We start from the raw sequence: 19,710 nt of genomic DNA on the forward strand, positions 1-19,710 counted from the left end.
CATTTCCATAAGGCATCTGAAAAAAATACAGAATATTGAAATAAATAGGCCTACATAAAAAATAGTAAATAAAGAATATAACCCGTCGAATCAAAATGAGCATATTGCATAATGTAAAGAATTGAAGCATAAAATTGATTCACCTGAGTCAACCCGATAATAAAGTTATTTAATGACACGTGATTTCCGGTCGCCAGGAAGATCTGCCTGACAGTAGCTGCTGAAAGTCGGATACGCTGACTCAAGATCAGCTCCATGATTCCTTTTTGACGCTTTTTATTTGACCATATTGCGCTCAACTGATTTGGGATCAGCTGATGCTTGTAGTTCACCACTGAATGCAGGAGCTAGAAGCGAAAGGATTCGAAGCAAGTGTAGACGTTGACGGTTTTCATTTACACTGGTGTGTTTTGAAGGTGACAGCCACAAATTGGAATAGTAGGCTTCATAAACATTTTTCGTAACTTTAGCCAATTGGGCTAAACCCGAAGGCAACCTGGAGGAAGCGGGAGTTCCGAAGATATGCACTCAGCATGGATTTTATGTAATTCCTACAGGATGTGAAGAGATGATGGCTCCAGAGAAAGAACAGAAAGGGACCAGTCGTGTGATATTGGTCAAGAAAGTTATAATGCGGGATGGGAATGTGGTAAGCACGAATGCGTGCTTTTGACACCTCGAACTTCGTTCGTGCCGTCTGGTGTTATCGCTAGCTTCTCTCATACCGTTAATCTTATTGCTTATCACGTTAGCTGGCCTCCTCCCCTCCATCTCATACAGACAGACGGCAGTAATGTTAATGACTGTGGCAGGCCTACAATTTGGCAGATGTCGCGTTATACTAGAAACGTAAATGTAAATGTTGTCGTATTGTTTGCTTGCGTGGGTCGATAATTATTTTGTCAGAGAGCAGCCTTAGCTAGCTTGACAGGTGAACTACGGTGAGCTGCGTATCTGTGGACAACGCTAGCAAATTACGATAGGCTATATTTCCTAAAGCTTTAGATAGTCCACAAAGCTAACCAGTTGAATGACCAAACATATCTTTATTAGGCTCGATGTTATCGTCACAACATTTAGATGAGCTCATCGCCAACATCAGCGATGAACCTGCTACACTGTCCGTGTATCTGCTAGGCCTATTACATAACTTGAGTAAGGAAAGCTGGCAGCTTCCAGGCCGCTGAGCACAATCTGTTCACATGGAGACTATCGGCATCACTTATTCATGTCGCACGGTCTCTAACGTTATTTCATAATCTTTAAATTACGTTTTCCTTGAGGGCATACCTTTGCCGAAATTATTCAGTATAAAGGGAGTGTTTTGAAATGAAAATTACCAAACCAATGGAAAGCCGCCTTCAGAGTATACCATAATGTAGGCTGATTGGAGACAGCAGTGAGATATGGCCTATGTGCGTATGCTTATTGTTTTATCGTTCTCTGTTTACTTTATGGTTCCTTGTACACCATTCCAGATAGGGTTGTTTGCTTATCAGAAATGGCCTTTCCTGCAGTGATAAAATGGAAGTGTCTAATAACAGCTGTTGTAAACAGTAGCAATTATTAGTAATAATAAACTGTGACTCAAGGCAAAACCCAATGTGTGGATGTGTTACAGGTTTGACTTGGGGAGACACACTATGCATGCTTAACATAGACATAGGTTGACCTCTAGAATGAATCTGTACAGACATAAATCTGGAGAACAGTAATGAACTACCTTACAAAGAATATTGAGTTCACGTTGTGTTGTTCATGCTAGGCACAGCCAGGCATCGGGAAAGCCAGTGTTGGCCATGCTGTGGTGGTCATCTTCTTGGAGTTCTTTGCCTGGGGACTGCTAACTACCCCCATGCTGACGGTAAGTAGCCTACAATGTGTGGCCTCCTCCCCGTGTGTATGCACCCTGAATTGTGACCATGCTCAGACTGGCATTTCTCAGCTGAGATATGATGATTCAAGTAACCCTTTGGTCTTTTAGACTATTGCTAAGATATGATGGCGTCAGACGGCATTGCCTTTAATGACAGTACAGTTTGTGCAGGAATTTTACACACGGAAGTAGATTTTGAAACATGCTAATAGGTTTCATTTTGCCTTCCAACTTGTACAGATCCCATGGAAACGGGAGTTATTTTTGAGCTACCAGTATTTCCTGTGTAAAGCCTGCCAAAATGTGTAATGGAAAAACATGTAGTGATTTTTTTTTTTTATTGAGACTTCCTTCACACACACACACACACACATACATACAGAGCTCCAATGCTTTTACACACAGCACACAAGCTCTCCATTGCATTTGTTTTTTTTGGAAGGTACAGCTGTGAATTTGTGTCATGTTTTGTGTTGCAGGTTTTGCGGGAGACGTTTCCACATCACACATTTCTGATGAATGGTCTCATTCAGGGAGTAAAGGTGAGATTGGGGATTCAAATTTAGATTTTCATCCCAGCGTGACATTTGACTCCACATTTGAATGACTCGCAGCTCCCTGGGCGGTAGGGTAATGGTTTCCTACATGACTCCAGCTTTGTGTGAATGCCTTCAATCTGTCTCTGGATTTGTGTCTGAACGATACCTTGCTGCATCTGCAGGATTCTAAGCACATTTTGAGCTATTGCTGTTGTGACACACTCTGCTCGATTGGAGATATTTGTGAATGGATCAGTACTATTTGAGTGATGTGAGTCATCGTTCTCCTCCCACATATGCGTTGGATGTTCAGTTCTTTGAACTTGGTATGCATGTCTTTCTGAAACTGTAAGTGAATGATCCACTGCTGTATGAGAACTGTGGGTACCTTCTGTTATGTGTGGATGTGGTTATATGTGTGTGTGTGTGTGTGTGTGCGTGCACTGGTGTGTTTGTGCAAATGCATGTGTGTGTGTTTGTTGGGTAACACTGTGCTGTATGAAGAAAATATTCTCTCCTGAATGAACATTATGTTTATTTATTCAGCAGACATCTGTATCCAAACTTGTATAAAAACTTGTATCAGACACTTAAGGGTGGGGTGTGTCTCTAGTCTAGTATAGTCTAGTTTGTTGTAAGATAAGGACATTGTGTGACTTTCTCTAGAATGTAATGCCACTTGCTCCTCTGAGACTCATTGCTTCCTTTGTGATGCACTGCTCTTTGGAACCTGTATGTGCATGACTCTAATCTGCAGCTGTTTCTATGGATCTAGAACCTTGAGTTGAACGACTCTCCTCTCTCCCCGTCTTCAGGGTCTTCTGTCTTTCATGTGCGCTCCTCTGATTGGCGCCCTGTCTGACGTGTGGGGTCGGAGGTCCTTCCTGCTGGTGACTGTGTTTTTCACCTGCGCCCCTATCCCCCTCATGAGGCTCAGCCCATGGTAAGCCTGACTCTCGGTCGGCCAGTAGCAGCTGGACTTTATTGGTGCGGGTCAAGCACTCGACCATGGGTAGATGTGTACGGGTTAGCAATTTTGTTTACATAACACCTTCACCTAACTTCACCTCGATGTTACTATGACCTTGGTGCGCTAGCAGTTGAGTGATCGTCATTGGGTCATTCCGTGTCAGTTTAACAAATATGGTTTCGGCTGCACTGTCTCAGATGTTCAAACCATGTCTATATCATGAATGAATGGGTGGGTCCCAAAACTAATTTCTTTTTTGAGTCCCTGATATTACTTCAGTTTAACATCCTGAAAAAACATCCTATCTGGAAAGCCATGTTTAGGCATTAAAGTGCATTGCAAAAACTGCTTATCTAACAAAATCTAACCTAGTGTTATTAATCTTATATCAAGATTGGCCATGTTGCATCATACATGCAGGTGTCTGAATTGATTCTGCTATGGTTATTGTTTTTAGCAGACGTTTCGGCTAAACTCCAATAACTTGACTATTAGGCTACTTTACTACGAAAATTCAAACAAAACCATCAATGATGTTTGTCACACATTCTTTATTATTTCTACATAACAAGTTGCATTTTATCACTGGCAGTCGGAGGTTTTGTGGTGGAGAATTCTCCAACACCATGTCATCAACACATCTCATATTTCCTGGCTTTTCATGCTGCCTGTTGACGTAAACATGGAATCAGTTTCGGAGTGGGGTGTGGCCAACAATAGCTCATTTGCGTTTAAGGCAACAGCCCCCAGAAACAACCTATTCTGAAAGGGACTGACACTGGCAAGCATGGAGCTGCCTTATGACTTAATAGTCATAATATGAGCACTTTAATATTTTAAAAAAGTGCCATCGCTAGCCAGCCCAAACTTTGTAGGGTGGAAGACGAACATGTTCTCAGTATGACTGAACCATTAAATGTTTGTATGGCATGCTCATTGATTTTCTATAAGGTCCCTAGATTTGGCAAAAGTGCATACAGTAGAATGACATTTTTTTGTACAGATTTGGTATCCGGCATTATTTTTTCTTTAAATACAATATTTAATAAATGTGCCAATATTTTGAGTTCTCCACATGTACTGGCCATGAAGATATTAAGGCTAAAACAAGGAAAGAATGCACTTCTTTGTAATTTTCAAAAGACTAAAATAGTATGTGGGGCAGCTAGTAGGAACGTGAAAATCTACACTGCAAAAACTGCTTATCTAACAAAATCTAACCAAGTGTTATTAATCTTATATCAAGATAAAAAAACTAGTTGGTATTGTTTTCAGTATAAAGAGACTTACCTAGCGCTTTTTTGTGAAATCATTTGACTTAATTTTAAAAAAATTTGACCTATTTTAAGACATCTGATCTTGAAAACAAGCAAATTTGTCTGCCAGTGCGTTAAGCAAATTTGTCCTAAAAACAAGCAAATTTGTCTGCCAGTGCGTTGAGCAAATTTGTCTTGATAAGACTCCTTAAAATAAGTTAAAGTCTTCTTAAATTAAGTCAAAATGATCTTTTGAGAGGGTGCTAGGTAAGTCTTTTCATACTAAAAACAATACCAAATAGATTTTTTAATCTTAATATAAGATCAAGAACACTTGGTTTTTTGCAGTGTATGTGGAAGTACCTTAATGTATGGATATTTGGTGTACAAAGTGTCAATGTTATACTGTACCATAAATAATTAGATAGAGTTCCTCAGGAACAAGATAGAATGAGTTCCTCTGGAGCCAAGAATGAAGAAGTTGATGTGTAACAATGTTATTAACTAAGCGTATTTATCCATGAAGGGAACATGGTACTGTGGGACAATCTTACTCTGCATTTGTCCATGACCTCTGAGGTCAACCTCTCTTAGGGAGTCTGGAGTATTAACAGCTTTTCTTATTTCTTTATCATGACAGCTCTTTCATTTTCATTTTATGTATCGACCTAAACATTATGTAGACAAACGTTGAGCAAAAAAATCTGAGACCGCAACCATTTCCCTAGATTCTGTCTGATTTGATACAGAATGAAGAACACATAGATGTAGAATTACCTGAAAGATGGCTTACAGTCTGTGCATTAACCATGGGAGTTGTCTTCCAGCCTGATTTAAAGCCCAATGGATACTGTTAGCCTTGTGTTGATACATAGTAACTGTGCTAACCCCCCCCGCAGGTGGTACTTTGCCATGATCTCTGTGTCGGGGGCTTTTGCTGTCACCTTTTCGGTCATCTTTGCATATGTGGCTGATGTCACAGAGGAGCGGGAGAGGAGCACGGCCTATGGACTGGTAAGGAGGTCATCATTAAAGGTGCCCTAAGCGATGCCACACGTTTTTTAGGCTAAAACATTTTCACCTCACTTACTGCTAACATCACCTAACCAACCGCTAGCTATCTGTGTCCTGAATACACTGTAAAAAAGCTGGGATCTCTGTGGACAGCCCAGGCTCCAAAAACAGCAACAAAAACAAACTGGGCAAACCTAGCCTAAAACCAAACCTAAAAACATAAACTGTTCCAGCAAATCACAGACGAGATGCGCGTTTAGGAGAGTTTCAATTGCACGGGAGCAGCACGGGAGGGAGGGGGAGGAAGTAGCGAGCTAGCTCTCTGTTTTGTTTGAAAGTCAACAGAAGTGACGTTACCCAGCATCGCTTGGAGCACCTTTAACATGACTAGAAGATAAATGTGGCTTCTGAGATGTAACAGCATACTATGGCTATAACCCTAAAACTGTTTGTTTGGATGTACAGGTATATGGTTGTCTTTATATTTACCTAATCTATGTCTGTACTTGATTGTGTAATGTCACAATATCTATAGAATATATGTAATATTAAAATAATAAGTATGCTATTTATAGCAGAAATTTGTTTATTGTTTATTTAGGCTTACGGTATTTGTTTTATGTGTAGTTAGGTGAAGATTGTAAGCAAAAAAGGCAACCAGATAAATTGTTCAAGTTTAATATCATCATACTGAATTTGTATAGAATATTTATATTTCATTGAGAAGACCCAAGGTCTATCTAGGACCAGTAAGCAGGACCAGAGCACACAAAGCTTTTGGTGATTTTATTAGTGCAAAACGACTAACATTTCGATGCCCATGCGTCTTCTTCAGAGGAAAGAGTTTGCACTAATAAAATTCACCAAAAGCTTTGTGTGCTCCGGTCCTGCTCCCTGGGCCTAGATGGACCTTGGGTCTCCTCACTGACTTCTGTGTCCTGTTCCCTGAGCACCAACCAGGCTGACCGCAAGTGACCCCCCTGCTATTTATATTTCATGTTTAAGTGTCAGTTATCATTGGGACACTCCTACTTCAAACACCTTATTATCTCCATTGAAGCTCATTATCTGTACACGATCAGTATCGTGAAAAACTCTTAAACTGTTGTTCCTCCTTGTCACCAGGTGTCTGCCACCTTCGCCGCCAGCCTCGTCACAAGCCCGGCCATCGGGGCGTACCTGTCGATGCGCTATGGCGACAACCTGGTAGTGCTGGTGGCCACGCTCATCGCCCTGGCGGACATCTGCTTCATCATGCTGGCTGTGCCCGAGTCGCTCCCGGAGAAGATGCGTCTCAACACCTGGGGGGCGCCCATCTCCTGGGAGCAGGCTGACCCGTTTGCTGTATGTCAGAGCTCTCTCTCTGGTCTATCTAAAGCCTCTGTAAGGCTGTGTTCATGCGTAGCTAGGGATTTTATATATATATTTTTATATATATATATATATATATATTTATATGACAAATCTGGCCCAAAGGTCAGGTCTGTGATTGGCCAACATTGCCATGTGTTTGATTGTTACATGAAGCATGTCATATGTCTATGTTGTACAGGATGAAATAGCAAATCAGAACCTTGGTGGTTTTGGTATTTTGTGGTACTAAGCTTTTGTATTTTGTGGACTCTGCAGTCTCTGAGGAAAGTGGGGAAGGACCCCACTGTTCTTATGATCTGCATCACTGTGTTCCTGTCCTACCTGCCTGAGGCGGGACAATACTCCAGCTTCTTCCTCTACCTCAGACAGGTGAGCCCTATTTTATTGGGCTAGAATACTAATGTGTGTTTGTTTGTGTGTGTGTGTGTGTGTGTGTTTGCGTGTGCATGCAGGAGTGACTGAGGCCAGGATCATATCTGTTCATATTTGTTTTGACAACATGTATATTTCACATATAATAGAAGTGAATTTCAAAACCCAAATGAGAATGGAAAGCAATTAATTCTCATTTAGTTGTGGTTATCCATGTTTATAATGAGGTATGGCAAAGGCAGAACAGTTGGTGTGTTACGAGGGCTGCGGCTGTTTATTGGTGGTGGTTGGGTCTGGGCGATGGCTGTGTGGCTGCCTCCATCCACCACCCGTTACACTGAACAGCCTGCTGCAGGGCTGCGGTCTGTCCTCAGATGTACTGTAGCTGAGAGCTGTGTGTGTGTGTGTGAGTGTGTGTGTGAGGTGTGAGAATGCGCCCTCTAGGTGACTTAATCCCGCATGATACTGAGGGGAATTATTCATTGAGATGATGTCATGTTATGGCATGGAAAAAGGGGCTGAATATTTCATAGTTTGTGTCCGTGTGTGGAGGAGATATTTCTGTTCTGCCGCCGTTAGAGTGGTGTTTTTTTTTTTTTCTCTCTTGGAGATTGTTGTGTCTTTCTGCCCTTCCCCCACTATCTCTTTGCCTCAGTCTCTCTCCATCTCTCACTCTCTCTCTCCATCTCTCACTCACTCTCTCTCCCTCCTTTCTCTCTCCATCTCTCTTTCCCTGTCTCTCTTTATCTCTTCTCTTCCTCTCTTCACCCTTCTCTCTCCCTCCCCTCCCTTTTTCTCTCTTTCCCTGTCTCTCCTTCTCTCTCTCTTGCTCTCTTGCTCTCTCACTCTCTCCACCCTTCTCCCCCCTCTGTCGTTCTCACTTGACTGCGCCTGATGATATTCACTCCCTGCTCTTATGTCACTGCGGAGATGATTTGGGGTTTGATGGGGCAGGGAGAGGGTAATGCAGTGTTTCTGTCTCTCTCCTGCTCACCTCATCACTCTATGCCTCTCCTTACCTCTCCTCTGCAGGTCATAAACTTCACCCCCACCACGATAGCCGTGTTCATCGGAGTAGTGGGCATCCTCTCGATCGTGGCGCAGGTATTTATTTATGATGGGAGAAATCGCCCGCTCTTTCTTCACGTACACGTACATGCACTGAGTTCTTTTTTTTAAAGTTGTGATTCTAAGCAAATGACAAAAGCCCCTTAAAATATGCTTCCGGGGTATACACTTAATCTTGCACATTTTATGATGAGGCTTCAAAATGTGTTTTAGATGTGGGGGGGTGATGGAAAAAGAAGAGTTCTGAGTTCTTCAAATGATTGATTTTTTAAAGCTAGTTTTATCTACCCATGGACTGACACAGACCACTAAAAACTGAACTGTGCACAGTATTAAACCTCTGCCATTCTTTGAAACAGCAGTTACAGTTCACCCATACTAATAAAGTTGGCCCAGTCAGAAGAAATGTGAATAGTTGAGTGAGTCGTTAATGCTGCACTTGAGGGGGAACATTATGACTACAATAAATTAAATATGTACTTTTGCTGGAGCTAACAGTGTTGGCAAACTTAGTAGTGTGCCAAGTTAAAATATATACGATTGTTAACAGCCAAATGATGAACTAATTATAGCAGTACAATTTTGCAATACTTGTTAACACAAATAAGGTGGTATAATATCTAGCATGTAAGTACTAATTGTAATTACATATGTTTTGCTAAATTCTTATATCAGTAATGGTGATGACAATGATGGTAGTAAAAAGCAGTACCAGAAGGAGCTCCTGGCCCAGGGCCTAAATGGTGGTTGTTGATGTGTGGTGATTTGTGCCTGTGGTAGACAAAACAGTGTATCTGGTTTTCAATAAATAGAGGCCATCACCACACACTGGTCTAATAGTAGGAATTATCTGGGTGTTATATTAGGGTGCATGTGGTTGTTGATGTGTGCTGATATGTGCCTGTGGTAGACTGAACAGTGTGTGTGGTTGTTGATGTGTGCTGAATTGTGCCTGTAGACTAAACAGTGTGTGTGGTTGTTGATTTGTGCCTGTAGACTAAACAGTGTGTGTGGTTGTTGATTTATGCCTGTAGACTAAACAGTGTGTGTGGTTGTTGATTTGTGCCTGTAGACTAAACCGTGTGTGTGGTTGTTGATTTATGCCTGTAGACTAAACAGTGTGTGTGGTTGTTGATTTGTGCCTGTAGACTAAACAGTGTGTGTGGTTGTTGATCTATGCCTGTAGACTAAACAGTGTGTGTGGTTGTTGATTTGTGCCTTAGACTAAACAGTGTGTGTGGTTGTTGATCTATGCCTGTAGACTAAACAGTGTGTGTGCTTGTTGATTTGTGCCTGTAGACTAAACAGTGTGTGTGGTTGTTGATTTGTGCCTGTAGACTAAACAGTGTGTGTGGTTGTAGAGTTATGCCTGTAGACTAAACAGTGTGTGTGGTTGTTGATTTGTGCCTGTAGACTAAACAGTGTGTGTGGTTGTTGATTTTGTGCCTGTAAGACTAAACAGTGTGTGTGGTTGTTGATTTGTGCCTGTAGACTAAACAGTGTGTGTGGTTGTAGAGTTATGCCTGTAGACTAAACAGTGTGTGTGGTTGTTGATTTGTGCCTGTAGACTAAACAGTGTGTGTGGTTGTTGATTTGTGCCTGTAGACTAAACAGTGTGTGTGGTTGTTGATTTGTGCCTGTAGACTAAACAGTGTGTGTGGTTGTTGATTTGTGCCTTAGACTGAACAGTGTGTGTGGTTGTTGATTTGTGCCTTAGACTAAACGGTGTGTGTGTGGTTGTTGATTTGTGCTGATTTGTGTCTGTGGTAGACGCTGGTGCTGACACTGCTGATGAGGACTATTGGGAACAAGAACACGGTGCTGCTGGGCCTCGGCTTCCAGGTTCTACAGCTGGCCTGGTACGGCTTTGGCTCCGAGCCCTGGTGAGTGAGTGTGAGTGAGTGAGTGAGTGTGAGTGTGTGTGTGTGTGTGTGTGTGTGTGTGTGTGTGTGTGTGAGAGCATTTTTCGTCTGTCTGTTAGCTGAGAGACCAGGTGTTTGTGTATCTCTTTTTGTTTTTTCTAAAAGTGTGTCTTTATGCTGTGAAACCTTGTGTGTGTGCATGTGTGTGTGTCATGTCTATATGTGTCTATGTTTCGTGTGTGTGTGTGTATTGTCTGTATGTTTGTGTTGTGTGTGTGTAACCTGTCTCTCCCCTGTCTGTGCTGGGTTTGGCTATGTCTGTATGTTTGTGTGTGTGTGTGTGTGTGTTTGGCTATATGTGTCTGTATGTTTTGTGTGTGTGTGTGTATTGGTGTCTATATATGTGTCTATATGTTTTGTCTGGTGTATGTTTATATGTGTCTGTATGTTTTGTGTGTGTGTGTGTCGTGTCTATATGTGTCTGTATGTTTCGTGTGTGTGTATTGGTGTATGTGTCGTGTCTATATGTTTTGTGTGTGTGTGTATTGGTGTGTGTGTCGTGTCTATATGTGTCTGTATGTTTTGTGTGTGTGTATTGGTGTATGTGTCGTGTCTATATGTTTTGTGTGTGTGTGTATCGTGTCTATATGTGTCTGTATGTTTTGTGTGCGTGTGTGTGTGTGTATTGGTGTGTGTGTGTATTGGTGTATGTGTCTGTATGTTTTGTGTGTGTATTTGTGTGTGTGTCGTGTCGTGTCTATATGTGTCTGTATGTTTCGTGTGTGTGTGTGTGTGTATTGGTGTATGTGTCGTGTCTATATGTTTTGTGTGTGTGTGTGTATTGGTGTGTGTGTCGTGTCTGTATGTTTCGTGTGTGTGTGTGTGAGAGCATTTTTCGTCTGTCTGTTAGCTGAGAGACCAGGTGTTTGTGTATCTCTTTTTGTTTTTTCTAAAAGTGTGTCTTTATGCTGTGAAACCTTGTGTGTGTGCATGTGTGTGTGTCATGTCTATATGTGTCTATGTTTTGTGTGTGTGTGTATTGGTGTGTGTGTCGTGTCTATATGTGTCTGTATGTTTCGTGTGTGTGTGTGTGTGTTTTGGCTATATGTGTCTGTATGTTTTGTGTGCGTGTGTGTATTGGTGTGTGTGTCGTGTCTATATGTGTCTGTATGTTTCGTGTGCGTGTGTGTGTGTATTGGTGTCTATATGTGTCTGTATGTTTTGTGTGTGTGTGTATTGGTGTATGTGTCGTGTCTATATGTGTCTGTATGTTTTGTGTGCGTGTGTGTGTGTATTGGTGTGTGTGTCGTGTCTATATGTGTCTGTATGTTTCGTGTGTGTGTATTGGTGTATGTGTCGTGTCTATATGTTTTGTGTGTGTGTGTATTGGTGTGTGTGTCGTGTCTATATGTGTCTGTATGTTTACGTTATTATTGTGTATTGGTGTGTGTGTGTCGTGTCTATGTGTCTGTATGTTTTGTGTGTGTATTTGTGTGTGTGTGTGTCGTGTCTATATGTGTCTGTATGTTTCGTGTGTGTGTGTGTGTGTGTATTGGTGTATGTGTCGTGTCTATATGTTTTGTGTGTGTGTGTGTATTGGTGTGTGTGTCGTGTCTGTATGTTTTTGTTATTATTATTGTGAGAGCATTTTTTCTGTCTGTCTGTTAGCTGAGAGACCAGGTGTTTGTGTATCTCTTTTTGTTTTTTCTAAAAGTGTGTCTTTATGCTGTGAAACCTTGTGTGTGTGCATGTGTGTGTGTCATGTCTATATGTGTCTATGTTTCGGTGTGTGTGTGTGTGTGTATTGGTGTGTGTGTCGTGTCTATATGTGTCTGTATGTTTCGTGTGTGTGTGTGTGTGTTTTGGCTATATGTGTCTGTATGTTTTGTGTGTGTGTGTGTATTGGTGTGTGTGTCGTGTCTATATGTGTCTGTATGTTTTGTGTGTGTGTGTGTGTGTATTGGTGTCTATATGTGTCTATATGTTTTGTGTGTGTGTGTATTGGTGTATGTGTCGTGTCTATATGTGTCTGTATGTTTTGTGTGCGTGTGTGTATTGGTGTGTGTGTCGTGTCTATGTGTCTGTATGTTTTGTGTGTGTGTGTGTGTGTATTGGTGTGTGTGTCGTGTCTATATGTTTTGTGTGTGTGTGTATTGGTGTCTATATGTGTCTGTATGTTTTGTGTGTGTGTATTGGTGTATGTGTCGTGTCTATATGTTTTGTGTGTGTGTGTATTGGTGTGTGTGTCGTGTCTATATGTGTCTGTATGTTTCGTGTGTGTGTATTGGTGTGTGTGTGTGTCGTGTCTATGTGTCTGTATGTTTTGTGTGTGTATTTGTGTGTGTGTCGTGTCGTGTCTATATGTGTCTGTATGTTTCGTGTGTGTGTGTGTGTGTGTATTGGTGTATGTGTCGTGTCTATATGTTTTGTGTGTGTGTGTATTGGTGTGTGTGTCGTGTCTGTATGTTTCGTGTGTGTGTGTGTGTGTGTGTGTATTGGTGTATGTGTCGTGTCTATATGTTTTGTGTGTGTGTGTGTATTGGTGTGTGTGTCGTGTCTATATGTGTCTGTATGTTTCGTGTGTGTGTATTGGTGTATGTCTCGTGTCTATATGTTTTGTGTGTGTGTATTGGTGTGTGTGTGTCGTGTCTATATGTGTCTGTATGTTTTGTGTGCGTGTGTGTGTGTGTATTGGTGTGTGTGTGTCGTGTTTATATGTGTCTGTATGTTTTGTGTGCGTGTGTGTGTAACCTCTCTCTCCCCTGTGCTGTGCTGGGCAGGATGATGTGGGCAGCGGGGGCGGTGGCAGCCATGTCCAGCATCACCTTCCCCGCGGTGAGCGCTCTGCTGTCCCGCAGCGCCGACCCTGACAAGCAAGGTGAGCCACTGTCCTCGCTCTCTCTCTCTCTCTCTCTCTCTCTCTCTCTCTCTCTTCAGTTTCCTCTCTCTTTCCCTTCTCTCACCTCTCACCATGTCTTTCTTCTTCTTCTCTCTCTCTCTCTCTCTCTCCTCTCTCTGTCTCGCTCTCTCTCTCTCTCTCTCTCTCTTCCGTTTCCTCTCTCTTTCCCTTCTCTCACCATGTCTTTCTTCTTCTCCTTTTCTCTCTCTGTTTCTCTCTCTTTCTCTCTCTCTCTTCCGTTTCCTCTCTCTTTCCCTTCCCACCTCACCATGTCTTTCCTCTTCTTCTTCTTCTCTCTCTCTCTCTCTCTCTCTCTCTCTCTCTCTCTCTCTCTCTCTCTCTTTCTCTCTCTCTTCCATTTCCTCTCTCTTTCCCTTCTCTCATCTCACCATGTTTTTCCTCTTCTCCTTCTCTCTCTCTCCTCTTTTTTACTCTCTTATTCCCTTCATTAATTTCTCTGCCCCCAGGCTTGGCACAGGGCATGATCACTGGCATCCGAGGGTTGTGTAACGGCCTGGGTCCTGCCCTCTACGGCCTTATTTTCTTCATGTTTAACGTGGAGCTGAACGGGATTGGGCCCATTGAGTCCGGCTACCCCATTGCCCCAATCAGCCCCCCTGAGGTAGGGATCCAAAGCTGCTGAGCGCTAAAAACAAATCGCTATTTTCTGCAGTTTCAACAAGCTACATAGAGATTCAGACTCGGTTATCTAGCTGATGCTTGTATTCCAAGCTTGTAATTTGTAAATGACTATGACATGTTATCAAATTAGCTTGTTCTGGTGGAATAGAGTCTGTGACCTGGTATGGCACAATGATGCATTTAAGGTACTTAATGTAGACGGCATATTTTCTGATCTGTTTATCATAAATAAAATTCTATAGTGTTCTAACGGGGCAAGTTTGCAACACCAAGACAAAACTCAATTAAAATGTAATAAACTGGTGGTGTTAGGGCTGGGCGATAAAACGATAGCGATATGTATCGCAATAGACATGTAATCGATATCAATAAAAAATACGTTCGATAGAACATTCGATAATTAAAACACACACCTCCCGCCTTACGTTGTTCATAAATAAATAGGCTAAAAATCTTGCATTGTATGTGCAACTCTACCAGAGTAGGCGATAGAAGTAGGCCTACCTCAACTCAGACTCTCAGTGAGTCCTTGCCCCGTGCTCTCTCTCTCTCCCTCTCAACAGGCGCATCCCTCTAGCCTGGCGGGCCATCCTATATCATTGAAATGTATAGTCTCGAATCGAACCATTCACCTCGCTTAATCCAAGTGGCGGCAGAGAATTGTCTTTCAAACTGCCTAGGCATGCAATAGGCCAGCCTTCACGACCATATCCGGCATCCAGTCGGCAAAAACGGCAAATACATCCTTCTTGAAGGGACTTAAGAGCATTATGTTGCTCAACTTTCAAAAAAAAAAAAAAAAAGTCCAACTCCTCCAAAGTTGACGTAAGCATGATTCAAACAACCTCTTCGTTCGCCATAGCCACCTTCCTTGTTGTTCACCGTCGCAGGACTGTCGTTATCCTGTTAAGCCCGCCTTAAAGACTCTCTAACAAAATAGAGTGCTGTGATTGGATGACGTCCACAGCGTCAGCCAATAGAAATCCCTATGTTTTGATACTAGACGTACAGGCTGAGCAAATTAATTTGCCGCCGCTAGGGTGCGTCTAGATGTCTAGGCTAGCATCCCTCCTCATGCACATGTAATCCAAACATTCACAATCGTGCAAGACGACTGGCTAAATTGCCAACCAGTGCTGCTTTTCATTCAGACTTATGTGCACATTTATTTATTTGAGTGTTTTTCGTGATTGTGTTGCTATTTCTTTTCCCTGTTTGCTTTGATTGATAACTGAGGTAATTAAAATCAGATGAAGGTTAAGTTTAAAATAAAAGTGTTTAAATTGAACTTTTTTTCCCTTCTGGTCCTTATCTGAAATAGATTTTTAAAAAAATCAATAATTATCGATATCGACCGATATGAAATACTTATATCGTGATACAGTTTTCAGCCATATCGCCCAGCCCTAGGTGGTGTACATCTTTTGAATATGTAGATGCACTGGTGTTTACTTACTTAGCTTATGTTAAAGATAAGTCAGATCTCCGTGTTTAAATAGGGCTTTTTGTTTTATTGCCAACTATTTTAGAATTTTTTTGCAATTTTTTTTTTTAAGGAAAGTACCTCAGAATTCTCTTCAATTTGAATACTTTAATTTTTAGTTAATCCTCTATTAGAGTAAACTAAATATCTCTGGTGTGTGGACAAAGCAAGGCATTTGAGAACATGAGAACATAATCTTAGGTTTTGTGAAACCCTGATCATTTTCTGACATTTTATCGAAAAAAAAGAAAAAAAACGACTATTATGAAAATAATCGTTAGTTGCAGCCCTAGTCCTCACGCGTGTGTGTTTTGATGTTGGTGCCCTCACACCCCCCCCCTCACAGAGGAGCATCATCCCTGGGCCACCGTTCCTGCTGGGTGCGTGCACGGTGGTGGTGGCCTTCCTGGTGGCGATGTTCATCCCTGAGCGCAGCGCCGAGGCTGACGTGGCGCTGTGCCACACGCGCAAGACCAGCACCAGCTCCATCTCCAGTGGCAGCGGCAGCGCTGAGCTGCCCGAGGCCCACATCAACGCGCCGCTGCCCGGCAGCGAGGACGACCTGGACTTCGAGCCGCTGCTGCAGGACAGCAAAGTGTGACGTGTGATACGCCTCTCCTCTCCCGGCTCTCCGCCTTCCCTGTGTGTGACCTCGTGATTCCAACACCTCCCCGTGCCTGCGGTGTGTGTGTGTGTGGGGGGGGGTTGTTGTTGTGTGAGGAGGGCCACACCGTTTTTTTGTTGTGAGACTCTTTCCTTACCTTTCTTGAAGGAAGAGGGGACAGGACCAATTTTTGCCACACTACAAGTGAACTACCAGTGTTCATCAGTTACGAATTCCCTCACTCACATAGATATATATACACACCGAGAGAGAAAGAGAGAGATTTTTTCTCCGCGTGATTTTAACGTGTCGTTACTTCTGTTTTGTTGATGCAAGGGAATATGTTGTGGGGACATGATTCTCGAGGACTGTTCCTTCTGCGTTGTTTGGGGAGTTTAGTCTCTGCAATATCCATGGAGTTGGCTTGAGGCCTGGTTCCAAATGCAAATGGTTTATTCCAGACAGATGGCTCCCCTGTCGTTTGAAAATACAGCCGTGGGAATGTGTGATTTTAAGTAGCCATAACAGAAGAAGGGACCAGTGAGTCGGAATGTCCAGGGGCTACCAGGGTGCCAGTAGAATTTAATCGCATACAGAATTAACACATCTTGAAATTCCACTACATATCCAGTAAGGTGTCCAAAATCGTGTGTGTTTCAAAGGTTAAGGTAGACATTTTGTGTGGTGAGATGATTTGGTACTGAACGTTACTGCTAATGTATGCCTCTAGGTTTTGTGACTAAGCTGTAGGTTTGAAGTTCTAGAGGAGGATGTAGATTTGAACTTGACCATGGGGAGATTCAGGAGCGCATCTAATGACACATATATGGTCGTTAGAGACTGATGTATGTGATTGAATCTCCCCTTGCTGCTGCTCGTTGGAAGAGGTCAGTTTTAGAGAGAAGAGACTTCCTGCAGCCAACTAGGGGGCTGGTGAATTAGACATGTACAGTACATATACAGTAAGTTCTATGCAGTACTGTTTATTATGATCTTACTTTCCATAACACTTAGTTAATTTTTTCGGATTTTCAGATCTATATCTTGTACATAACATTTATATGCCACCTGCATGTAATGTAAGTTCATATTTATGTTCTTGACGACATTAGCACTGCTCTTTTGCTTTCTATTCTATTGATAATTCTATTAATATTTTTACTGTTTTTGTCTCCTTTTGAGAAAAGGGACTTGTTTTATATACTTTTATTGGAAGCATTTTTGGGGTTTCTGGTATTTATCGCAGAGGTTGGGGTCTTTTAACCAAAAAGCATCTTCACATCTCAAATGTTTGTGAGAGACTGCTTCACCAGCTACCTCAGGTTTGGAGGGCATTATCTGAGTACGACTACAATTTGCTTGAATAGCCATGGTCCATCTCTCTTTCTCTCTTTCTTTCTTTCTTTCTTTCTTTCTTTCCTCCTTTCTTTCTCTCTCTCTCTCTCTCTCTCTCTCTCTCCCCTCCCTCTCTTTCTCTGGTATCAAACAAGAAAAGGGATCACTAACTAAAAAGACAGCTTGGTGAGACAGACCCAGATTGTACATATAGAGTATATATTTCCCTTTGACTAGTCCTGCAGAAATTTGCCAGATGTTTATAGTGTGTAGTTAACGCAGTATATTTGCCCCTGCCAGATAGGGTATGGAAGACTTCACTATCAATGTTTGTGTGTCTCAGAAATGTTGTGTGTGTATGTGTATGTATGAATCTGTTACTTTTTACCCACACAAAAACAAATAAGCAGTAAAGGCTGTTGTGAGCGTATATACTGATACACAGAATACACACACACACGCTCATACACACAATGCATTCAATTTGGGCAGGGCAGAGCTTGAAAATGTGCCCAGATTGGCCTTGGGCAAGTGGCTTGCGATAAGAAATCACCATACCTGCAGTCCCTTACATGGTCTGCCACAAGAGATTCCACACAATGATGCCACTGAGGCAGTTTTCCACTGTTAATGATTGCAGTTTATGTGTTTGTTTGTCTCTGTGTGTACGTGTCGGGGTTTGTGTGTGTGTGTGTGTGTGTGTGTGTGTGTGTGTGTGTGTGTGTGTGTGTGTGTGTGTGTGTGTGTGTGTGTGTGTGTGTGTGTGTGTGTGAGGAAGGGAGGGAGGGAGAGAGAGATAGAGGTGGAGAGAGTAAGAGAGTCTTATGTGTATATTCTTCACAGCCTGTAACTCTAATAAGAGATGTATCATAATTGCAATGTAAATAAATGCAAGGCTCATTTAGATTGCACTGTATTGAAGATGACTTGAAGAAGAAGAAGGATGTCCTGACAGCTATATTTTTTTGAGGAGATGGCACCTGTGTGTGTGTTTTGTCGAAGTAGTGTCACAAGTGTTTTCCATGTGTGAAGGAGGCAGATGAGGTCTTGGTGTTGTTCGTATATGTGACTGTACAGATTGGGAGCCTATGAGAGTGATTGTCACCTTTAAAATGTGTTTGACAAGTGTGTTCAGCGTCTGTGGAAGTCCTGGTGTTTTTTTGCACCTTTACATGTTTAGGTCATAACAGATGTGCCTAAAGAAAGGCTGTCTCGTTTTTTGCCACCAAACGAGAAGGGGAAAATAACGCTGGGTGCTTTGAGCAGCAGTGGTTGCTCTATAATGACACCACATTTAAGATGTACACAGGCTATGTATTTATAATAAACTTGTCCTGTCTGTCAATCTTGTAAAGAGCTGAAATTACTAATAAAAGAACAGCCAAGAGAATGACTTATGTCTGTTCATTACACTCTGCAGTACCACTTTTTGACCACTGTGTGGAGATGTGGTTCTGTATTTTTGTTTTGTCCTTAGTGAATGAAGGATAAAGAAAAAAAAAAGATTGTAAGGATGGATAAGCTTTACCCCCAAGGCTTGCTGTCACATCCGCCGCATGTGTCCAAACGGCAACCATTAGTAAGATTATTAGGTCATTTAACAAGGAAGCAAGAAAAGCAAACAAGCCAACCAACAAATCTGAATGGCCATCAACGTCTCCCCCTGCAGGAGTGTGCTGATGGACCTGATACACAATGTTGACTGGGGTGTGTCGTGTCAGCCCCGACAGCAGAAGCATTAGAATGGGAAGAACAGAATATTGGAGGAAAGGAAGGAAGGAAGGAAGGAGAGAGATAAAGAGAGAAGAAAACAAACGAGAATTACTGCAGTGCAAGGAAGTGAGGAAATGGAGGGTCTAGACTGGTAAACAAGTTTCTTCAGAGGGAGGGCGCCTTTTGGGCAGACGCCCTACATCACCAACATAATCAAAGAGCTTCTGAGTGCATCTTTGTTTGTGAGATCCATGGATGTATGGATGGCAGACGGATGTTCAAGAGGCAGTTTGTTGCTGGCTAATACAGGTTAAAGTCACATCCTGAAAGGAATCGGATCCAAACAGGAAAACAGCAAAACAGCATGTGGTTAAAGAGGAGAGAGAGCAGAGAGAACAAACAGTGTTAGGCTGTTGTTATCAGCAGAGGATCTGCAAGACCAAATGAAACATGTGAAGGATGTATTAGAGGCAGGCATCTGTAGTCATTATCTGGGTTCTCTGAGGATGAGGGGTCTTACAACCATGCTCATAAACAGTTCAACTTTTAGACTCAGCTGCCTAAACTGCTTTCACCCTCACAAAGAGCTTTGGTCAATCTTGACGTATATTTCTCCTTCTCTCTCTCTTGCCGTATATTTGTCTCTCACTTTGTGTGTGTGTGTGTGGCCAGGGGAGTCTTGGGAGCATTGTCAGATTTCTCC

General features: G+C 42.2%; 1 protein-coding gene across 1 annotated transcript; it reads left to right on the forward strand.

The window, feature by feature from the left end:
* Nucleotides 1-221: 221 nt before the first annotated feature.
* On the forward strand, nucleotides 222-16,550 carry mfsd14ba (major facilitator superfamily domain containing 14Ba). The gene is made up of 12 exons (XM_048235189.1): nucleotides 222-649; nucleotides 1,766-1,864; nucleotides 2,356-2,418; nucleotides 3,231-3,358; nucleotides 5,541-5,655; nucleotides 6,781-6,999; nucleotides 7,285-7,398; nucleotides 8,434-8,505; nucleotides 10,240-10,352; nucleotides 13,112-13,209; nucleotides 13,698-13,852; nucleotides 15,702-16,550. The coding sequence occupies exons 1-12, from the start codon at nucleotides 569-571 to the stop codon at nucleotides 15,954-15,956; spliced, it is 1,512 nt and encodes a 503-aa protein (XP_048091146.1). The 5' UTR covers nucleotides 222-568; the 3' UTR covers nucleotides 15,957-16,550.
* The last annotated feature ends 3,160 nt before the right edge of the window (nucleotides 16,551-19,710 follow it).

The sequence above is a fragment of the Alosa alosa genome, chromosome 23 (assembly GCF_017589495.1).
Source record: "Alosa alosa isolate M-15738 ecotype Scorff River chromosome 23, AALO_Geno_1.1, whole genome shotgun sequence".
NCBI lineage: Eukaryota > Metazoa > Chordata > Actinopteri > Clupeiformes > Clupeidae > Alosa > Alosa alosa.

Bases quoted from the DNA above. Each gene is read 5' to 3' on its own strand.
- mfsd14ba (XM_048235189.1), top strand. From the start codon at position 569: ATGATGGCTCCAGAGAAAGAACAGAAAGGGACCAGTCGTGTGATATTG. The intron at 2,419-3,230 runs GTGAGATTGGGG...CCCCGTCTTCAG, and splicing joins GTCTCATTCAGGGAGTAAAG to GGTCTTCTGTCTTTCATGTG. The intron at 3,359-5,540 runs GTAAGCCTGACT...CCCCCCCCGCAG, and splicing joins CTCATGAGGCTCAGCCCATG to GTGGTACTTTGCCATGATCT.